The following is a 23,796-nucleotide window of genomic DNA, read 5'->3' as shown; positions in this document are numbered from 1 at the left end:
TTGAGGTAATTTTGAAGGTTTGGGAGTGATTTGGGAGGGTTCGGGGGTGATTTCTGGGGGTCCGCCCTCACTCTTCTTGCTAACTATGGCTGATTCCGGGTGGGTTTTGGTAGTTTTTTAGTCTTTTTCCCCCCTTTATTTTTCGGTCTTTCCCCAACTGTGATTCTCCAACCCCATTTCCAATGCATTTCTGTTGCTTTCCAACCATGAATTTGCCAACCACAAGATTTTCCCGGAATGGAACCTTGGCGATTGGTGAGGGATGATTGTACACCAATGGAGACAAACTTCCTGAAGCAGGTTCAGGACAGTGAGCCATTGCCAGACAACAACCTATACAGAAGGGTTATTGGGAAACTTCTGTATAGAGCAACAGTCACAAGGCCAGACATAGCTGCAGCAGTGGGAATTCTGAGCAGAAGAGTAAGTGCACCAACCAAGAATGATTGGACTGAAGTAAAAAAGCTGGGAAGATATCTGAAGGGTACAGTACACTTCAAACTCTTGTTACCAGCAAGCTGTAACCCCAGACTAGTGGGATACATGGATGCAGATTTGGCTGAGGACAGAAACGATTGTAAGTCCACAAGTGGAAATTTGTTTTTCTTGAGGATGGAGCCATTAGTTGGACTAGCTGGAAGCAGTCAATTGTTGTGCTTTCATCCATATAAGCTGAGTACATATCAGCTGGCCAAGCATGTCAAGAAGCCACATGGCTATACAAGTTACTGTTTGACTTTGGAATTGTTGAGCCAAACACAATTGAGATGTTTAAGGACAACCAAGGGTGCATCCAACTCTCTCTAATGGAAAAGAGAACACTCTCTCAAACAAAGCACATAGATGCAAAGCACCACTATGTTCAAGAGGCACAAGAGAGTGGGCTAGTTAAGCTGAAGTATTGCCCAACTCAAGACATGTAGCAGATGGGCTGATCAAGCTGCTACCAAGAGACCAGTTCCAGATTCTTCAAGAGAAGATGGGAGCTGCACAAGACCTTGAGAAGGGGTGTTGGGAGATGCAGCTCCTGATGGCATCGACTCAGCACCAGCAACCCTATTGGCCACTAGGGGCATTAGGGATAGAGATAGCCAGTAATGGCATTCCCCTTCTGGCCACACATTCTTTACTCTGATTCCCCTTTGTTAGGCTGATAGTCTCAGGTTTCATTCTCTCACCTGAGAAAGAGAGATTTCCATCTTCTCCCCTTCCCTTTTCCTGTATGAAGCTAGCAACCAGGCACATAGATCTTATCTATCTCTCTGATGGATTTCCCCCAAAAAACTACTTTATTTGGAACTTTAACTTCATGTCTCCTGACAATATAAATTAGCAGTGCTCACTTCCCTTGTAGCTGGGATAGATAAAGACATTTCCTCTCCTAAGCTCTCTAACATAAATAAACCTCTTTTCTCAAGCATGAGTCTTAGGGACTACCATGTGACTTATGATGATGTCAGTGTACTTAGAACTGCAGCTTTAAAATCACGATTGATTGTATGGGCACCAGAGTAGGAAGATTAGGCTGATCTTGGGAGGACAGCTCAGGTCTTATAGGAAGCATTTTTAATTAGGGCTGGGAACCGATTAAAGAAATATTATTAAACATATTATATTTAACTAACTGATTGATCAATTGATTGATTGATTAGAACTTTATAGTTTGCATATGAATAAAAACAATACTTTTGAAGAAATATTTCATTTGAAACCACAAGTTCTTTGCGCTTATTATCTCTCTGTCCAAATTATGTAGCTTCCTTTTGCACAGGTCATATGTGTTTATTAGGGATATGCAGAACATTTCAACAGTGAAACATTTTGACTCAAAATGGGCCATTTCTAGTGTTTCAAGCTTGAAATAGAACATCCTTTTAAATAAAGGGCCTGTTTCAAGCTCAGAGCAGAACTCCATTCTGAACAAAACATTCCAGCATTTTGAGCACCATTTTGGAGGCCTGTTTTCCCCTTGCTGATTGGTTTTCTGGTACTGGCATCCAATTGGCTTGCAATCTCCTTGCTTCTTGGTTAGCTTGTTATCATACAAATAATGTGTTGTCTTGGGCAAGTGTGCCCCCATTGGCAGGGAGGAGGAATGGGAACGCAAAAGGAAACATTTAAAAATGTATTCAAAGGGACTGGGGGGCAGAGAGAGCCATTATAGTGTCCCTCTCTTGAAGAAGATGATATATCAGGATAGCAGGAAGCAAGGTTTGTTTTTGTGGTTTTATTTTCTCAGCTCTGAGTATAATATGCTGTGCTATTGCTGCCATAACTCTCTAGTTTTGCTGGATCTTATTGAAAAAGGCAGAACTTGAGTGCTTTCCTTCCTTGACTTGTGGTTTGTTTTGTTTGTGAGATAGTGTTGTGGTGAGAGATGGACAATGGCAATTGTGTGTGTGTGTGTGATATTTCTTGGTGAATGCTGTGATAAGCTCCATGTCTGGCCTTGAGACTACCTTGTGCTTCACTCACTGCTCTGGACTGCTCTGAAATCTGCATTGCAAGGTGTTGTACTCAGTCAAAATGTGACTGAAGATGTTCTGGTTGAGCTTATGGCTATGATTGCTGCTAAGTGAGGGTGCTGCTGTGGCAACTGTTTCAATGCACAGAAGTAACTTAAGGAGCAATAATTGAATGTGAGACAGCAACTTGCGCCCATGATGTTACTGCAACTCAGGCACTGGGGCTGGCAGTGGGTTCTGGGTCTGTGATTCTTTTTTGGCCTTTTAAAAATTGTATTTAAAATGTGTGTTCTGTTGGGAGGCAGATTCCCTTTTATTGTGTGCTTCTGGGATGTTTTTCAAAGAAGGATTACAAAATGCACTGCAAATGCAAATTGCAGTGCAAAACTTGTGTGTGCCCTCTGTGAGTGCAGCTTGTTCTGGCCATAGGAAACAATGGGGAAATTCAAAACACACCATTGCTCCCCATGGGTAGCTCCTAGGGACACCACCGTGGGTTGGGTGGTAAGGCATAATGGGTGCTACCTAGCACCAAACCTACAAAAGAAATGGGCAGGTAGGTGATTTTTAACAATTTTTTTAACCTTTCCCCCAAACCCATAGGATGTGTTAAAAATCACCCACTGGCCAATTTCTTTTGTGGGTTCGATGGTAGGTAGCACCCATTACGCCCTACCACCCATCCCACAGTGTGGATAAGAGATATTTTTGGTAGTCTAGAATCTCCAGACTACTCCCTAGGAGGTTTTTTTAGTAGTCTGGGAGAGGTCTGAAACCTACCTGTGAAAACAACATGTTTCCATCTTTCATGGGCCCAGTTCATACAGAACAGGAAACCAGAGGTCCCTTCACCTCCAGTTCCCAAACCTGAACATACAAACCCAGGGAATTGCAGTTAAATTTAAAAATGGACCTGTAGTTTCCCTCCCTAAACTGCATTTGTCACCTTCAGTTGCCTTAAGATTTCATTGTCCCAGCCTCCAGTTTGCCTGTGCCAAAGTTACATATTAATGCTGGCATGCAGTTTCACTGCTCTGAAACTGTAGTTAAGAGAGGAAGCTCCTCCCTCGCTCCGGCTCCTATTGGCTGTGCAGGCTGTCCTTCAGGAAAGAAGGAAGCCTGCACAGCCAGTTCCCCTGCTTCTCTGCAGTCTTGCTGACTGCAGAGAGACTGCTCTCCCAAACATACAGACTTGAACAGGAGAGCGGGGGAAGGGGGTGGGAACTACGGGTCCATTGGACCCACGATTTCATGTTAAATCTGAACTGGGCCATGGTTCAGTCTCAGAGTTTCATGAGTCAGTGAGGCCCAAACGGCTTTATATTTATAGCTGAGAGGTAGGTAGGGGTGTGTGTGTTTGTGTGTAGATTATTAGTTCATGAAGATTATTGTTCATAAGTTGATTCATAACAGTGGATTTTCCTTTTATTTTGTGTAGTGTAGATTTCTTTTGGGGGCCTATAATGGTGCTTTCCCTTATCTTTTCCTAAAAGCTGATCCTCCATTCCCTGTCATCATACAGTATGTCTGCAGACGTTCTCTTGGAAAAAAAATTTGGCAGATGCAAGAAGTGAAGTTCTTATCTCAGTACCCAAGGAAGTTACACAAGTTAAACCAATGGCACTGAGATGAGGAAAACATACCCTGGAGAAATGAATCATTGATAGAAGACCCTAAATATTAATAAGATACAAGAAGAGAGGATACTTCAACTTTGCACTTAGCCCAAGTGCCAGAGTAGACTCAGAGTGGAATAGAAGCAATAGAAACACTTTCTTGCCTGCTTCAAAGCCATTCAGAGTTGCCTTTGTACAATGAACAAATGCAGGTCTCTCATATGTGGATTGGATTATTTATTCAAATCTCAAAAGCAGCAGCAGCACTTTAGCCTGAGATAGGACTCAAATCAGAACTGCAATTCAGAATGCACTCTGGCTCTCTCAAGGCCTGGTAAGGAAAGGAAAGCAGCCTATGAGCAAGAGCAAAATGAAATCAGAAATAACTGCAGAGTCTCAGGGTACGTCCGTACCAGCTGGCACTCGAATCCATCTCAGATACACTTTGATGCAAATTCAACTGCCAGGCCCACTCACTACCATGTTCTTCAGCCTATGAAGAGCCCCTGGTGGCGCAGTGGTAAAACTGCCGCCCTGTAACCAGAAGGTTACAAGTTCGATCCTGACCAGGGGCTCAAGGTTGACTCAGCCTTCCATCCTTCCAGGGTCGGTAAAATGAGTACACAGAATGTTGGGGGCAATATGCTAAATCATTGTAAAACCCTTAGAGAGCTCCGGCTATAGAGCGGTATAGAAAGGTAAGTGCTATTGCTATGATCAGCTCATGCTCCTTTTTCTTTTCTCTACAAATGAACTCAAACATGAGACCTGCACGACCGTCACTTTCTGCATGCCAGTGGTCTGAGTTCAATTTCTTCTATGTGAATTTTTTAAAATTTCAGAATACAAGGAAAAGTAAAAAAGGATAAGTAGCACAGCACAGACACAAGTTTATCTGTGCTAAAATTAAAGTATCATCAATAAGGGGAGATCATTTATTTCCCAAAGGTTTCTGTTTATTGGTTGTTATGTGTTAAAGAGTTTTGCCAATTTGGCCAATTACTGGTCTTAGATAACCATGATTTCAATGTTTGCAGATTGAATCCACACCATTTGTATTTTTATAACTGCTAGTAAATTCCATATGGGTCCCCTGGCATGGTATGACAGCACATGATACAGCCAACATGCCAAGGAGGTCTAGGTCTGTCCAGCATCTGGATGCTAACCACCCGGGAGCCCCATATACCTCTCATACCTTTCATGATATAAGAAAGGCAGGATACATACATACATACATACATACATACATAAGTCTCCATTATGTTCAGGTTGTACGTGTGACTTCTTGTGCTCTCATATCAAGTAAAGGCTGCTATACACTGCTTAAAGGAGCTCTAAAGATCTTCTGCATGCATGGAGCTCTAAAGATCTTCTTTCACTCCTTGTGGTACATTAGCCCTTTTCACACATTATGTTCAATACATCTACTGTCTGTGTACATTTGGATATATGCACAGATCTGTATGCATGCATTTACATTCAACAGAGGCACTGTAGTACACTTGCTACCTGTACTCTGCATTGGGAGGGGGGGTCTGTCCCCAGCTTTACTTTTAAAATAAGCACATGCACACTCATTCACACAAAAACATGTATATGTGTACAGATTATCCACACACAACATAATGTATGAATAGGGCTGTAGCCATTTGACATGAAAAAGTGCAAAAGGGAGTGAATCCTGTCAGTAACTTCACTGGATTCATAGATACAAACAAAAGTGTATGAACATATGTGAAAAACTACATGCATACAGATCTGTGTACAAGGCATACAAATTGTACATGCAATTAATATTATGTGTGAATAGGGCTTAGATTGTTTGAAGGTTTGGAGAAAGTGTACTTGTGTTAAGGGTTGCTCGGCAGTGTATCAGGAACCTGTAAAAGTAGGACTCGCAAGAACCCTACACATGTACACTTTTGTCAGACCTTCAAACAATGCACACATTCTTTCTACCCCGACTGAACATCTGAAAAGCCCTTTCCTGTGTTTCTTTTGGCACTTGACTGGCTATTTGTGTCCTAGACCGTCAGATCACAAGCATGCTTATTTACAGGCAATCCATCATCACTGAGAAGCCCAAGGGAGAGAGATTGTGCTAAGCAGATTCTAGCAGTTTGCTTTTACGATCATGACACTATTTGAATAGGACTTTATTTGCTTGTCAAATTACATCATTTTTAGATGTAAACTTAATTTCTAAACAAAACGTGTAAAAAGGAAAAAGGACTTCATGGTTTTCAGAGCTTTCGTAGCAAGGAAGTCCCTTTTTGATGAATGGCCTGGCCTGCTAATGAGGCCCAGGTACCAGATTAGCAGTAGGGGGAGCTCCATGCCTGCCTCCAGCCTCACCACTCTCCATTAGCAGAGGCAGCAAGCCATACCCTACCCTGGTGGAGGCAGTGGTAGTGCCTCCACCACTATGCTGCCTGCCTTCCTCCTCGTTCTGCTCCCTGGCTTTTGAAAGGAAAAGGCTTCTGGGATGGAAACAGAGCCGGACATGTGTAGGACGCACCACACATCATTCCACTCCATGACCTGCCCCCTGAAGTTTCAAAAGATGAGCAGGATGAGCAGGAAGAGGAAGTGTGGGGGGCACCGACTATCACCAGGACAGGGGGAGATTGGGATGGGAGAAGGGAGAATGAGGCGTGGCATGAGGGTGGAGGGCTGCTGGTGTGCACTGCGGGGCCGGGGGGCAGCAACTTGCCAAATAATCTCAGGCACTATGGAACGAAGATGCTGACTCAAATTGAGCCAGTACCTGCCAGAGTGAGTGAGTGAGGGGGGGGAGAGGGCGGCAAAAACTCTATTTTTACAGAATGTTCTAGATTTGGTTCTTGATGTGGTCCACACAGATGCATTCCCACAGATTAAAACCTAGAAGAATTTCTGCAGAGCCAATACTGTGTGGATATACCTAACCCTTAAAATTACAAAATAAGTAAGGTCATATTGTTTAATGGTACCAATATTTTTGTTGTTGTTGTTTTAGTGGATAAGTGATAAATGGAGAAAAAGAAAGTTCCTCTGCACAAAGCACCCCTCCCCCATTATATCGGGATTCATCTGTTGCAACCAATTTGGAAAACTTTTAATGAGAGAAGAAAAGCCAAATGAATTTTTCAGTCCGAGTTGTTTTGAATGCCTCTGGAAATCCCCAGAGGATGCAGAATAGCAAGGAGATAGGCCCTAATTTTAATTGTATTAAAATTCTTCCAAGCTAGAACACAACCATTAAAAAGCAAGTTAATTAAAAATGCCAACACAGTTCCTTTCATACCCTGTGAAGACTCTTAATGTGTTTTCCCTCCTGTTGCTAACTTTTCTTTAGACCCAAATGTCTCCAAACAACTTATGCTTCCAAAAAGCTCCATTCTTTGTGCCACAGACGTGAATGGCTTCCATTTATTTCTGAGTTATAAAGGGAACGTGCTGCCATCTGTGATGCCACTGAGAAGCAAAACCTGTCCCGCTCTGACACTGGGGTCAAAATGCCTCCAACCCATGAAAGAAAGAGGGTACAATTAGGCACACACTGAGACAGACCCTGTTCCCACCAAGAAACTGGGGGCCCTTCTGTTGACAGGTTTTACCTGATTAAACCCCTTTTACTTCCTGCCATAGAAGCCAATGGTGCTGATTTTTCTAACAAGAATCCTGAATTTATTTATTTATTATTTTTTAAATCTCTGCTTCAGCACTTGGGAATGCTAGAATTCTACACTAAGACCATTTATTTAAGGGTCTATCTTGGGCTGATGATGATCTATATACTCTCACAATGTCTGAAACCTCCTTAGTGGGGCATTTTTAATCATGTGGCAGCTTCACTTTCATACTCCAAGCTCCAGTCTGATTAAATCAAGATAAGCTCCTTGTCTGGAAAGTGACAGGTTTAATATGAGTGTTATCCAACATGGGCATTACTGTTACAGGAGAAAGATCATTCTCTTCTGCTAAAAATCACTACCATGTGGTTGTCATCAGGGACAGTTAGGATGATGCCCAAGAACAGAAACGGGACATGTTATGAAATGATTCAGTCACTCTCATCTTCTTAAGGACTGCTGGCAAATGACACCAAACCATCTTAGCAGGTTTTTCCTTGAGTAATGCTTGCATGGAATACCTTGTTTTAGGGCCATGTCTTCATTGTTCAGTATTTCATTATTCATGCAAAGTCACAAGAGGGTGTGACTTGCATCCAGGGCTGCTGGCTCAGTAACCCTTCTTTTCATTTAAAAGAAATACCCAAGGTGGCTTACAACAATCTTTAAAAGAAATTTAAATTTTAAGAAAGTGTTAAAGTGAAAAAGGACAGGGTCCCCCCGCCTTCCGTTGAAGCCTTCCCTCTGCTGTTCTATAAAACACCAGAGATCAGATTTGGGGGCTTCCTGCCAGCCCCAAACTTGATCATATTATTGTTATATAGAACTTACATTTATATACCGCTCTATAGCCGGAGCTAAGTGGTTTACAATGATTTTAGCATATTGCCCCCAACATTCTGGGTATATAACGGGGGTGGGGGCTGTTCTGGGGAGTGAATTTTCTTTTCTTTCTTCCGGAACCATCCCCCCGTATAGTGGAGGGAGAGATTTTTTATTTTTAACCTTTTCCACACATCCCCTCACCCTCTCCTTTTCACACCAGATACTCACTGTAAGTTGTTAGGACCTGAGTGGGCAAATCCCTTCTCTTCATTTTCTTTCAAATGACACCCTCATATTTCATGATTTAGTTACTCTCAGCCAACTCAGAAGGCTGCTCTAATTGTGGGTGCCTTAGAGCTCTTTTTTCCTTCAGTCCCCCAGGGATAATGAAAACGACCCAAAGAAAACAATGGAGAAATCTAGGATTTTAGTGTAGCTGTGATTGGGTGGCAGCAGTGTGTGACCTTACCTTCCTTCCTCCTGCAACAAAACGTGGTTGCCAAATCAGATTTTTTTTCTTTCTAGACAATGAGGTGCATTAGAATTTTCTTATCTTATATTCCATTAAGGCCTGGGAAGCTCATGGGGCCAATTTGTGAATCTTTATTCTTTTTAATTTATAAATATATATTTCTACACACCTAGGGAATCCTCCAAGCTACAATGTATGCCAATGGCACTGGGATGAGGAAAACATACCCTAATTGTTACATCTCGTGACCTGCTCAAGTTGCTGGAAGCTGGCTTCTTTTTCTCCCATCACAGAATTATGGGGTTGAACACAACAAGAAAGAAGTATTATGTTTATTGGCACTTGGCACTTAAGAGGTCTTGCTTGTGGGGAAAGAAAAAATCAGCAGAAACATGGTCCAAGCAATGTACAATATTCACTCAGACACTAAAAGGCCATTGACATATTGCCTTTTCCAATGTGGATATTAAATATACCTGCCCAGGAGCCTACACCCTATTTCAAGAAGTGGGGGGAGAGATCAAAAGAGTGGAGTAGTCACTGCCATACTGCATTAGCACACTTTTGCAAATGCAGATATTAATATTTGTGTCTTAAACAGTTTTACATGAAACAGCCTGCAGACTTGGCAAGTCAGGGCTAGTTTTTGCAGGCCTTGTGAATCACATCTGTTGAAAATCGTGGTGTTTCAGGAGAGATTGTAGGTGGTTATATGAAAGTCTTGTCTATGGTGGTTGGTATGTGAAGGCAATTACACAGACACAAGTCATCACTTGATGGCACAGTCACTGAGATCATCCACACAATCAAAAACTGTGTTCTACTCAGGTTTGGGAGCTGTGTGTGCTCCCAATTTTTGGTTGTGTGGAAGCAATGTAAGAAGAAAACCTAGGCAGAAGTGATTGTGTGGAAGCAAGGTAGGAGGAAAAGCTGGTATCTTTTCCTACCTTGCTTCCACACAACTAAAAACTGGGAACATACACAGCTCCCAAACCCAGGTTGAACACAGTTTTTGACTGTGTGAATGATTTCACTGAGTGATAAGCACATGTGTAACTCTCCTTTAGGTACATTTCAGCTAAAATGCATCAAAGCTAGGCTTTGAAATCTTTCAATATATGTCCATCATGAATACTGGTTCTCAGAAAACCTAGCACCTATACAGATGATCACACATCTGCTGTTGATATGTGGCAACATTTAAAGATTGGTTCTCTCACTCCCAGGTAGCTTGATCTGCTGTAAGAACTTGGGAATTCACATAAACAAATACAATAATGAATCCAGAGAAAGTTCTCACAGTGACACTGCACCACCCCTCGGGCCCATCCTCTGCATCAGAGATGGATTTCATAGCTCCAGTTTTATTTTGGTTCATCTTTAAGAGGTGAACAAAAAAAGGGGGGGCAGTATCTGAAAACACAGAGCAAAAAAGGGGAAAAACCAGATACTGCTGTACAAATGGTGTGATGTAACCAGTATATATCATATCTTAATATAACTTCTTTTAATCTATTAAACCATGTTGCAATGCATTACAAAGTTTGCAATAAGCTAACAATGTGCAATAATAGGTCTAAATCTTGTTTTGTATGTCTCTTGAGAGCTAAATATAAATGTCCAAAGATAATGCTACGTACAATGTGCTGGATACGCAATATTAAATACTACTTAAAATGACTGCAGAGCTAATAGTTGATGAAAATGGCTGCGAGTTCTAATGACTGGAAAACAGGTAGCACTAATACTCTGTTTTATTTGTGAAATAGGCTCTTCTCCAATGCCGCTTAACTGCTCAAGAGGACCAGAAACTACAGGTCCTCAAAATTACAAGAAAATAGCAGGAGAATCAGTAAATAAACAAACACTGCAGCCTTAAGTGGATTAAGAAGATTATAGACCACAGACCTGTATTAATAGTTTTTGACTGTAATTGAAGAAGTTACACGAAAGAGAATATTAGTGCTACCTGTTTTGCAGTCATTAGAACTCGCAGCTATTCTCATCATTCATCAGCTCTTGCTGATGAATTTGCAGCCATTTTCACCAGCGATCAGCTCTGCCGTCATTTCAAGTAGTATTCAATATTGCATATCCAGCAAATAGTATATAGTATCATCTTTGGACATTTATATCTCTCAAGAGACTTACAAAACAGGATTTATACCTATTATTGCACATTGTTAGTTTATTACAAACTTTGTAATGCAGGTTTAACAATAACAAAAAATATTAAGATATATACTAGTTACATCACACCATTTGTACACCCGTAGCTGGTCCCCCCCCCACCTCCCGCCACCATTTTTAAGAGGAAAAGAGATTGAGAATCATGAAGGAAGAAATGTTTGCACAAACCAGCTCCACCTTGCCCCTGCTCTCTGTCCCCAATCTTTCTGATCATTACGAAAGCATTTTCACATTCTTCTTCACCACCCACCCTCAGGCTTGGTAGCACTGACTAGATTATTGTGACGTTGAACCAGTCCTGCATTTGCAATTTTAAAAAGAAATTACTTTTTTAAAAAACCAAAAAGAACACTGCTGTTAGTGCATTTTGGAGATTGGCTCTGTTTCCCTAATGAGCCACTGGAGAGCTTCATGTCGTCCTTGTCGTTCGAGTTCTGCCCCGACAACTTCTCTGCATTTTTTGTGGTAGTCATTCACCCAGTCGCACTAGGAGGAGGACAGAAAGGGAAAGGAAGTGTTTGCCAGGAAGACAAAGGAATGTGCTTTGATCTCCAGCCACCATAAATGGAAAAGAAAAGGGGTATAATATTATTATTTGACTCCTTGCAGGGGCCTTCTAAAAAGCTCAAACAGTTAACCAACCGCAAACCTCATCTATGAGGAGCTCTTGAAGCAACTACATAAAATACTCCAGGGGTTCCCAACCTGTTCAACTCCAGATGTTGCTGAATTACAATGCCCATCACTCCCAGCTACAATTTATTGTGGTTGCAGATGATGGGAGTTGTAGTTCAGCAACATTTGGAGTACTACAAGTTGGAAAACCCTGCGATAGTCTGTTGGGGGTGGGGGCTGGTTTTCCAATGGTATGTTCAAGGATGGGGTCAACAGGCAAGAATGGACATAGGAAGCTGCCTTATACTGTGTCAGACCATTGGTCCATCTAGCTCAGTACTGTCTACAATGCCTGGTAGTGGCTCTCCAAGGTTTCAGGCAGGTGTCTCTCCCAGCCCTACCTGGAGATGCCAGGAAGTGAACTTGGGACCTTATGCTTGCAGTCATGTAGATGCTCTTCCACTGAGCTATGGCCCCAACCAATAAGGGAATATCTTACAGCGCTCACATGTAATCTCCCATTCAAATGCAAACAAAGCCAGACCCTGCTTAGCAAGGGATAATTCATGCTTGCCACCACAACTCCAGCTCTCCGCCCCAAATTTCTGAGAAGCCCAGAACACTCAGAAATTACATTTAACTTTGGATACCCATACTGATGCATCAAGATAAAAATATTCAGCAGAGTATCAGCAGGGATGATTTTTTTTTTCTTCAGCTGCAAATTCATAGCATCTCTGATAATGGCTTACCTACCTTACAGAGTGGTTGCAAGGACTGCAACAAGGCAGGTCATTTGAAGCACTTGGAGTACTCAAAGGCGCCACACAGATACTAAGTACTATTATTATTATTGAATATGTGCTCCTTGGTAGAAAACTATTCCAGCACTCCCACTCTGAATGAGGTAGTGTCAGCTGGATTGTTTTTCCATGGCTTGAATTAGATCCCTAGAAACTACAAGTGCAACAATACACATCAGTACCCTGGTAAAAACCTTTGGAATTCCAGCCAGTCTCAATTCCTGAAAATTCTGTAAACTTTAAGTTCTTTCTTTCCATGCTCCACCCTCCAACTATTGTGCTAGGGGCAGAGCCTTCCTGTCAAATTTGATTTAAAAAATACAGCCAAAGCTGTCATAATTATAACTATGTGCTGGGATGGGTACTATCGTTCTGACCAGTCCTGTCTGGAATGAGGGCAGGAAAAGGATTTGAAACTCCCCATAGTAGAATCTTGAGCAAACAAGACAGAGTTTATTCTCTCCCTTACCTCTTTTGGGGTCAGCAAATGAACATGTATCATTTTGGTCTGGATCGGAACCAGGGTCAAGGGTTCAAAAGTCAGACTCCCTCTGTTGCTGAAATTGTACTGTGAAGGAAAAACATCCTGTAGACAGGGCAAGCACTTCTCTCTACAGATTCCACATAAAGGATGCATTTAGGATGGGTTTTACTAAGCAATTCTGAACATGTCATCTGTTTCTCTCTCTATAGTACTTGCCTTTATCAGACAAGTCATCAGGAAAGAGAATTGTCCCTGATGCACAAAAGATTACTTCTAATTGCTCTCCCCACTAGACCTTTTAGCTGAGTAAACCAAAGTGAAGGAAGGGAGTATGATAAGGGAGTTCAAGGTGTAGTGGCATCTAGGCCATATTGCACCAAATACTACAGTATTTCAAGCATTTGTTTCTAAGCTGTCAATTGATTTGTGCATAAAACCTTCTGTCAGCAACCAACTGACACCCCAATGTGAGGTTTAGGATATTTCCCAAAGTCATGTTTTGCCTCCAAGAGAGGCAGCAAGAGCCTACTGGGAGAGCAGGGGGAAGACTAGCAAGGGAACATACTTGCATACTGAGAGAAGGAAACTTTGCAAGAGGGCCGCATTCTAGCACAAAATCCAACATGCCACCATTCAATTGGCAGGGGAAGAAAGAGCAGCGGTTTTGGCAAAGCAAAAGAGCATCAACCTGCATTCCGTAGATGAGAGTAGAAGCCTCTCTTCAGGCAGAGCATCCCATTCTGAATTAAACTGAACCAAAGAAGCCCATCTTCAAAATAAGGCCTTGAAGGTGGAAGAACACCACAAGATCCTTGCTTCTCATTTCCTCCTTCCCATGGTAGCAGTAACATCCCTCAGAACCTGGTAGTCCTCATCAGCTATTTTGAGCCATGGGGAATTTGGTATGGATGCAACAAAAACATGAGGCATCATGACCTGCATACTGGACAACTGGGAGAGCTCAGAGTAAAAATACTCATGCCCTGATAATCAAACTAGATGGGATGGGGGAATATTGTGTCTAAATTTATTTATTAGCCCCAGCATATTTCTGGATCACTTTTTTCATAAAGACAAGAGGTCTAGGCTGAATAAACAGGGATAATATATATCTACTAGCAATGGAAGTACAGAGATACCCAAAATTCTATTATGATTCCCCTCAGCTGAAACAAATTTGTATCGGTTTTACAAGGTACATGTGGCCAACTTAGGCTCTCAGTGGAAGCTTCAGTGATTCAGACACTCTTCTTTGGGAGTATAACTTTTCTACCTTCTGCCTTAAGACATATAAATACAATAAGTAGCCTCTTTTTGAGAAAAACTTATTTGGTTTGGAGACAATGTGTTCATCCAGTCCCTCTCATGCTTCTTTCTTGGAGTAGCTTCTGTCCCAGGAAGCACACAAAATGTATTTTAAAGGGTAGGGGTGGGGCAATTTATATTGATTGTATGATCTGCTTACTAATGGTTTATTAATGGCCTCCAAGTCATTGGGGTTTATTGGTTTCAGGTGCACTGAATGAAACCTCTTACTACAAACTCAGCCTTTTGGCTAAGATCAAGTGTAGTAACCCCTAGCATTGCTCAGCAGGTGTTATACCCACTGACTGGCTTTGAGAGGCTACCACGAATTACTTCAATGAATTCCAAAGGGCTAGTATCAAAGATCTATGTTATACTGCTGTCAGAGTCATGGGGCATGCTTGAGGAGTTAAAAACTGTAGGGAACGGCAATTAACAGAATGAAAGTAGGGATGTGTCTGAATTGTTTCAAGAGCTCAACAGAGAGTCGTCAAAACAATTTGGACTGCCACAGTCAAAACATTCAGCAGGGGGCAAACAGTGGCTTTAAAAGGAGGCCCACAGGTCCCTATCTGCTCCACCGCCCCACCGAGGCACTGTCCGTTGTCTCTGTTCTAAAAAGCCCTGGGCCATGTGGCTGTATCCCTGTTCCCAGCTGCACATGTGCAGGCATCAGCATGCACATGGCATCCATACATGTGCAGGTGCCATTTGCATGGCTAGCAATACCATGGCTAGCATGCTTCCTTTTAAAGCTACTCTTCTCTGCTGCCCCAGGGAAGCAAGAAACGCTTTTTGAAAATCCCTGAGACCATATGCACTCGGGTCACTCAAAACAAAGGTTAGTATTATATTCATACTCAGAATTAAACGGCTCATCAAGAGGCCTAAGGTTGATGTGGGGAGGTGACCTCAAGATTCAAATACCAGGCTCCAAGTGGGATACAACAGGGTAGAAAATCTCTCAAAACAATTTCAGCAAGAACATGAGAAGCCACACTCAGATTACTACATGGATGACCTCTAACTCCTGTGAGGTTTTGCAACTTTAGCAGAATGCTCTCTCCAAACTGTTAGAGAGAATGTCAGGACCATGGGACTCTTATGCATTTATGGGGGAAGTGCCCAGAAGTCAGAACATATTGGAGATTTGTCTCCAGTATGATTTCAGATGTAATGATGCAGATCATAGCACCAGATCTTGTGCTTGTGTTGCTGTTTTTAAAGTTAGCCCACTTACGCCTCAAAGGTTTATGCGTCCACCATCTTGAATTGGGGTGGATGACATCACAACTGACACCACTGGGGCACTCCTATGTGTCCCTACAGCTGTAGCAAATTTGGTTCAAATCGGTTAGGTGGTTCACAAGTTAGCCCACTTGCACCTCAAAAGTTTACATATCCGCCATCTTGAATCAGGATGGATGACATTATCACAAACTATGCCACTGAGGAGTCCCTATGTGTCCATACAACTGTACCCGATTTGGTTCATATTGATCCAGGCTTTGCGAAGTTGATGGGGTGGGGCACACAGATGGACACATGGAATGCTGGGTGATCTCATAAGCCTACTGGAGAGTGGTCTAAAAACCTATTCTGAGGAGTATCTCATACTGCTTCTTTTCACATCCACCAAGATTTAGGTAGTAAAGAACTGGAAACCAGAAAAGGGCTTCACAGTATCAGGATGATTAGATAGGGTTTGGCAAAATGCTCTATCTGAAAAACATATTCATCAAAGAAGACTAGTCAATGGTCTGGTAAAATAAGACCTCTTTATGGTAATATAGCATCCTTTCAATCGATACGTTAGAATAATTTTATTCTAATACGTAGAATATTTTTTTAAATTTTTTTTAAGTAATAGAATAATTTCTGAATAAAGATCAGAAGCCATTGATCAGCTAAGTGTATGGGAGGATATCCGTTCGTAACTGAGATATATGCGACGCTATTCTACTCCTCCCTTATTCTTTATTAGTATTAACTGTCTGAAAGGCATGTATAAGTTCATTATCTGTCTTATTAAAGGCACCAAGTGATACTGTGCAGTCTCTCATAAACATGAAGGACCCACCACACTGCTGTGCAATTTTAAAGGCAGTCCCGAAGATATAGTGACCACTGGCTGCTGTGGAATGCTTTTAAAGCATTTCCAGGAAGAAGTACAGTGTTCCTGTCCAATGAAAAGCAACAAGGTGGCATTACTCTTCTTGGGCATGCTTGGGAACCACTCACCTTCGTTTTGGTAGGAATTACAATGACCACGTTTTCTATCCGGATCCCAAAAGAACCATCTTCATAATAACCAGGTTCTGCAGGAGACAGAGAATTATCAGGAAACACTTCCAGATACTTTTCCCACAAAAAGCAAAATTTCCAACAACCTTAGGAAATCTGTGGTATTGTCTAGCTTTACTGCTAGTGATGTGCAAAAAATTTCGGGCACAGAACGATCTGTGCCCGAAACGAGCAATTTTGGGTGATTCGGGTCCGAACCGAATCACCCCCGATGTCCCCCGATATTTTTCGGGGCGGAGCCAAAGCACCCGAATTTCGGGGCCGAAAAATTCGGGTGATTCAGGATGACATCTCTTTGAATTTCCTGCCTTTTTGCATCCATTGATTTGAAGGCAAAAAGGTCTGAAGTGATGTCAGCCCGAATTTTGGGTCCCAGGGGCAAAATAGTGGGGTGGGGTGGTAGTGCCCAATGGTTGGAGGCTACCACCCAAATTTCAGGGGAATTGGGCAAAGGGCTTATTTTGGGGGAATTTTTGAAGTTTTAGTGTCTTTGTGGCAGTTCGGGGGCATAGAGTGGGATCTGGGGGGAAAAGAGTGGGGTGGGGTGGTAGTGCCTAATGGGTGAAGGCTACCACCCCAATTTCAGAGTGATTGGGCAGAGGGCTAATTTTTTGGGTGGCCCAGACACTCGCTCTGGGCCACCCCAGCACCCCCCAAGTGCACTTATGGGGCTGCTGACACCTCAATGCTTCTCTATGGGGAAAAACCTTAAAGACGCGTAAACTTTAACAATTCCCCAAAAATCAGCCCTCTGCCCAAATCCTTTGAAAAAATTCAGGTAGCTTCCTTGACCCTACCTGGCACTATCACCAACCCCACACTGCTCTAGGCCACCCCTCTGCCCCCCGCGTGAAGCTATCCATTTGCTGACACCTCAATGCTTCTCTATGGGGGAAAACCTTAAAGATGCGTAAACTTCAACAATTCCCCCAAAATCAGCCCTCTGCCCAATCACTCTGAAATTGGGGTGGTAGCCTTCACCCATTAGGCACTACCACCCCACCCCACTATTTTGCCCCTGGGACCCATTTTTCCTTCCCGAATCGATTCAGATTCGGATTTAATCCGAATCGAATCAGGGGTGATTCGGGTGGCCCAGATTCGGGCACAGAACAGATCGGGGGTGATTCGGTTCGGGTCCCGAACCGAATCACCGAAAACCCGAATTGCACACCCCTATTTACTGCTTAATAAGCCTAATGATCTGGGGGTTGAAAGAGATTAGGAAACTTCATTTCCCACCCAAACACACAGCAGTACCTATTATGGCTTGACCACAGAAGCCACTCTGCTGAAGTAGCAGCTAAAAGAGAGCTGGGGAGAAGGTCCCAACACTGATAAGAGAGAAAAATGGTAAATTCAATTTTTACTCAGCGACACAGTCACAGGCACAGCAGTGTGGCCTGACAGCATCCCAAAATTTATACAGTGGACAAGAGGTACTGTACACAAAATCAGCTCTAATCCACACATATTGAGGATGAGGTGCTGTTAGCATTGTGGCCAAGAGACAGTGCTGTGAACTAGAAAGCCCCAGTTCAAGCCTTGTCTACTACTAAGGCTAGATTATCTTAAGCACCATTTCTCAGCCCCAAATCTACAATAGGAGGACAATGCTGTTTTTAATGCGCTTGAACTGCCTTACAGGGTTGCTGTAAGGACTGTTGAGATAATATTATGGAAATATTCCAGAAGAAGCTGAAAACAATCACCCAAATGGTCTTGACACCTGAACCCTTAATATTTTACTGATAATTCTCCTTTCCCCACCAAAGTACGGACAACGAAATGAATATATACCATCAGAAACAATCATCCCAGCTTCCAGAGGTTCATCTGCAAAGGTTTTGTAGCTAATGCCACATGGACCTTCATGGACATTTAGGAAAGCACCAACTCCATGTCCTGTGCCATGCAGGTAATCTAAGCCTTGATCCCACAATGCAGACCGGGCGAAGGAATCTAGCAGGTGACCTACAAATTCCAAAAGGAAGGTAGATGTACAATATATTAATAACCTGATCAAAGGCAGAATTAGACGCTCTTGTCTTCTTAGGGCCCCACACTCAGAAAAGTGAAATCATAAGGTAGTCCTATAGTATTCATTAGAGATGTGTACGGAACCGGTTTGGTGCTCCCTTTCTGGAGTGCCGAACTGGTTCCATGAACTGGCATTCAAACTTGTTTGGAGCGGGGGGGGGGGCTGCTTTAAAATGACAGGGAAGATGCTGCCTACCTATCAGCCCCTGCCCCGCCACTCTTCCCTGCTGGTGCTCTCCAGAAAACCAGGCACGCTGGGCTATGGCAGGGGGAAGAGGCCGAGTGGAGGCTGACAGGTAGGCAGTGCCTTCCCTGTCATTTAAAGCAAAAAAAAAACCCAAAACCCTCCATCCTCCCGGGAGTGCACAGACCAGTTCTGTGCACATCCCTAGTAGTCCTTTCTATGCTGCAGGTTCTAGAACAGGCTACATAAATATTCACCGATTCAAAATGCAAACCCTCTTCAATCTAATAAACTTTGCTAACTGTTCTAACAATGTTCCCTAAACCACATAAACTCAGCCACACTTAAGTCAGTGGAAGCTGATTAGTTCCAACTAACTTGTACCACTGATTTCCATTAGATTCTCTGGACTGGGCCCAGTGTCCACATTACCAAAGCTTCCATCCTTGGTTTTGAATGCTGTGTCAAATAAAAATATAGAAAATGGAAAGATCTCACTTGCTCACTCTCCTCCTCCCTCACCTCCAGTTCTCTCCACCTTTGCAACAAATTACAGGATTTACTATAGAGTTTTATCTTTTGTCACTGACCATAAATCCATATATGATGTTAGGGGAATTAACTATCACTTTCGCATTTTATATGTACAAATGAATTTTTGCCCTAACAATGCTGGTTGCAGAAACTTAGAATGCATCTTGCAAAGAATAGAAATCTGATTTGCAGAAACCACACACCCCAAATTCTACCCAATAATGACAAAGGAGCAAGTGAATAGGAAAGGCTGTAGTGGAATTACTTCTCGTCTCCATTTCAGCTGAAGAGGAAGAAGTGAAAGTAACCAACCTTTGGTTCCATTGGGGAATATGGCTGCACTGACTGCTATGTGACCCTTCAGCACATAGGTGAAGCACTCCTGCAAGGAAATGGAGCACTGTGAATAAACGGAACAGGGATGGAAAACACCTGAGCCACAGATAAGTTGCAGCAGGAATTGTTTTGTTTTGGTTTCCACAGGCAGAACACCTCTAACCTCGCTGTTGTTGTGCCATTCACAGGTATGGAAAAAGCCGAGAATGTGTCTAAATATTCTGAAATATGTCTAAATGGTATACGATAGCAGCTGGGAGACTGAGCTATGAATCAGGATTTCCCAGGTTTGAATCTCATCTCTTCCATGAACTCACTAGATGGTCTAGGCAAGCCTGTCTCTCTCACCCTCTCTCTCTCTGATTCCCAGCTGCAATATGGGGATAAACCTACTGACTTACCTTACAGGACTGTTGTAAGGATTAAAAGGTAAAGCTAAAGTGTGCCATTGAGTCAGTGTTGACTCCTGGCGACCACAGAGCTCTGTGGTTGTCTTTGGCAGGATACAGGAGGGGTTTACCACTGCCATCTCCCTCGCAGTATGAGATGATGCCTTTCAGCATCTTCCTATATTGCTGCTGCCCGATATAGGTGTTTCCCATAGTCTGGGAAACATACCAGCAGGGATTTGAACCAGCAACCTCTCGCTTGCTAGTCAAGTCATTTCTCCACTGCACCATTAGTTGGAGGTTGTAAGGATTACATAGAGATAATTAACATGAGTTAAAGATAATTAATATGAACACTCAAAAGTGTTATACAAATGCCTTTTATTATTAAACAGAATTCCAGGCCACTTGACTCAAATTTGCAGCCTGTTCTGATGAGCAATGCCACAGACCGTTGTTCTGATGCATATGCAGGGAGAGTGGGAGAAGAAAATGAAGGCAACTTCTAGCAGCGACCAGGGCCTCATCATTCAGCCTAGATATCAGCCCTATCCAGACATTACATTGTACGTGTGTACAGGTGTTTGTACACCTGTACATATTTTTGTGTGAATGGCTGTGCATGCTTTCTTTTTAAAGGGAACCTGAGTATAGACCCCCTCAAATGCAGGGTGCGTACAAGAAGTGTACTCTTATTCAGCATGTGAATAACTGTACGTATGTACAGATCCGCACCTGTGTACACTGTGCACAGTTTGTATTTGTCTTGATCATGACTGTGTGAATAGGACTACGGACTGCACTACTTCCGTTGGCTGCAGAACAAATGTGCATTCCGAGCTTCAATACCCTGCCAGGAGAACATGGTGCATATCTAGCAACAAGGAAATATTGGGATAATTTTACTAAGGAAAAGATGGAAGTCATACCCCAAAGAACCAGAAACCAACCTGCCAAATCATTAATTAAAGCGAGTCAGATAGAAGCTGTTGCAAAGGAAAAACAAATTCTCAACAAGGTCGGGCATGGACCATGGCCTAACTGGATCAAAACAGTCCTCCTTTTGGCTTCCAGATGTAACTGAACAAAGAAGAGAACTTTAAAAGAAAAAAAGGATGCCACTCTTCCGTGATGGATGGACAGCGAGACCTGGAGCTGGACTTGCAAGCACCCACCTTCAGCTATGCTGGGATGGACTGCCTTGCCTGAAAGAATGTAGCCACTTCTAAATAAATGCCTCCTTTTGAGGCTGACATCCATAATGAGTGGGTTAATGGGGAGACTTTGCAATGAATCTGGCCTATGATATCACTGTTGATAGGTAAATGGTTCTGGGTGCGGAGGTATCAGCAGCCATGGCAAAGTCCTCCAGGACTTTTAAGAGGCAGCTTGACATCAAGTAGGAGGACTCTGTTCTCACCAAACCTGCTGCAATCAGTGAAATCTGCAAATATACCCATCTATTGCATTTATGCCCTCTCTACACCAACCACGGAGGGTCGAACTAACAATGAGAACTGAATTATTGCATACCTTTTCATATGCCGTTGGAGTGCCAAAATGCATGGTCCTTGTCACGTCTGTAGTTCCATCCCTTCCAAAACAAGACAGCAAATCACAATTTAATTATTTTTTTAAAAGGAGCTGGAAAGATCAAAACTACCAAAAATGTTTTGAGGAATAGCTTGTTCTTAATACTACAGCCTAATGAGAGTTGGCAATAGTTTAACATTATTCAGGCATTCAGAAACCATATACAGTGAACATGATTACAACGCCAGCTGAAAGCCTTGCCCCTGCAGTCTAGACCCCAAATATAGAGTTTGTCTGCAGAGACAAATGCTGTACCAAGGGGGTTATCATCCCCCATGATCAGAAGAACTGTTGGGGCACCAGAGGGAGGATTTCTCCCCAGATGCAGGATTTGTCTCTACAGACAAACACTACACTTGTGGTCAGCATGGGGTGGGGGCAGGGAGTGGAGGAGAGGCTACATAGCAAGTTGGCATGGTGGGCGGGCGTCTTTCAGTTAGTATTGTAACCATGTACACTGTACATATTTAATAAACATCTGAATAGAGTTTTTGTGAACTTTAGATATGACTAAACTAATAATAATGAGCAACCCTGATCTACAAATCTACAAACCCCTGTACAAGCATAAAGGCTCCTGAAGAATTTAATAATAATAATAATATAAAAGTGAATAATGTATTTAAATACATCTGAAGCAGGGCACCTATCAGGAAGGTAGTCAGACTGTTAGATAACAAGGATGTGAAAGGGATGCTTATGCATAATATGGAGATTACAGAGAAGCTGAATAAATTCTTTTCATTTCTCTCGCCACAGAAGATATAGGGTAGATATTTGTGCCTAACCTGATTTTCTCAGGAAGGGAAGAATTGAGTCAACTAGAGGTGATGAGAGATGATGTTCTAAGGCATATCAACAAATTAAAAATTAACAGATCATTGACCCCAGGTAGCATCCACCCAAGAGTCCTTAAAGAACTCATATGTGAAATTACCAATACTCTAAGAAAAATATGTAAATTGTCCCTAAAATCAGCCTCTGAGTCACAGGACTGGAAGGTAGCCAATGTTACACCAATTTAAAAAGAGGATCCAGGAGGGATCCAGAGAATTACAGGCTGGTTAGCGTAACATCTTTCTGGATAAATTGGTGGAAAGCATAATTAAATATATAATTATTTAATAATTATGTAATATTTAATAACAAAATGAAACCTTGAAAAGAAGAATCAAAGTGACTTCTGCAAAGGCAAGTTTTGCCTTACTAACTCATTGAGTTCCTTGAGAGTTTCATCAGGCATGTAGATAGAGGCATGTAGATATATACACTAGCAATATACATTGCTAGTGTATATATGGACCTTCAAAAAGCTTTTGACAAAGTCCCTCACCAAAGAATCTTGAGTACACTTAGAAGTTAAGGCATAAGAAGTAACTAATTGAAGAATGAGAAGCAAAGGGTAGGAAGAAATTTTTTTTTCACAATATAGGGGAGTAAAAAGTGAGGTTCATCAAGGATCTGTATTAGGATGGGTACTTTTTAACTTCTTCATAAATGACCTGGAATCAGGAGTGAGAAGTGAGGTGGCCAAAACTACCCGGGACACTAGACTATTCAGTATAGTGAAAAACAAAGCAAAGAGCTCCTAAAGGATCCCTCCAAACTGGTTTAGTGTAGATAAATGAACTGTGATGGACACTGGGACAAAAAATCCCACCTTTACATATACACAGATGGGGCTCTGAGCTGTTGCTGACTAACCAGGAAAGAGCTTTTGGGGACATGGTCAACTCAGCATATGTCATCTGTGTGGGTGGGTGGGGAGGCAATTTCCATGCTAGGGACCATAAGGAAAGGGATTATTGTGATCATATAGAAATCTATGATACAGTCCCATTTTGAATTCTGTGTACAGTTCTGGTCAGTGCATCTCAAAAAGAAGGAGCAGGAGCAGCAGCAGGGAAACTTGCCTTATGAGAAGATGCTACAATGTTTGGGGATTTTTTTGTTTAGAAGAAAGGTAATTAAGAAGCAGGCATGACAAAGGCTTAGAAAGTTATGCATGGTGTGAAGAAGTGGAT

The 23,796-nt window shown here is 42.4% G+C and overlaps 1 protein-coding gene across 1 annotated transcript in view; it reads right to left on the bottom strand.

The window, feature by feature from the left end:
* Positions 1–9,312: 9,312 nt before the first annotated feature.
* The window catches only part of XPNPEP1 (X-prolyl aminopeptidase 1), a 61,060-nt gene continuing 46,576 nt past the window's right edge, over positions 9,313–23,796 (bottom strand). Inside the window, exons 15-20 of the mRNA XM_053309943.1 lie at positions 21,713–21,773; positions 19,767–19,836; positions 18,497–18,670; positions 16,634–16,710; positions 13,073–13,171; positions 9,313–11,671 (exon numbers count right to left, since the gene is read on the bottom strand). Coding sequence (XP_053165918.1) covers positions 11,543–11,671; positions 13,073–13,171; positions 16,634–16,710; positions 18,497–18,670; positions 19,767–19,836; positions 21,713–21,773 — 610 coding nt within the window. The 3' untranslated portion in view covers positions 9,313–11,542. The remainder of the gene's footprint in view (positions 11,672–13,072; positions 13,172–16,633; positions 16,711–18,496; positions 18,671–19,766; positions 19,837–21,712; positions 21,774–23,796) is intronic.

This window comes from Hemicordylus capensis, chromosome 3 (genome assembly GCF_027244095.1).
Source record: "Hemicordylus capensis ecotype Gifberg chromosome 3, rHemCap1.1.pri, whole genome shotgun sequence".
NCBI lineage: Eukaryota > Metazoa > Chordata > Lepidosauria > Squamata > Cordylidae > Hemicordylus > Hemicordylus capensis.
The sequence above is the reverse complement of the archived record's forward strand: the minus strand, read 5'-3'. Positions and strand labels throughout refer to the sequence as shown.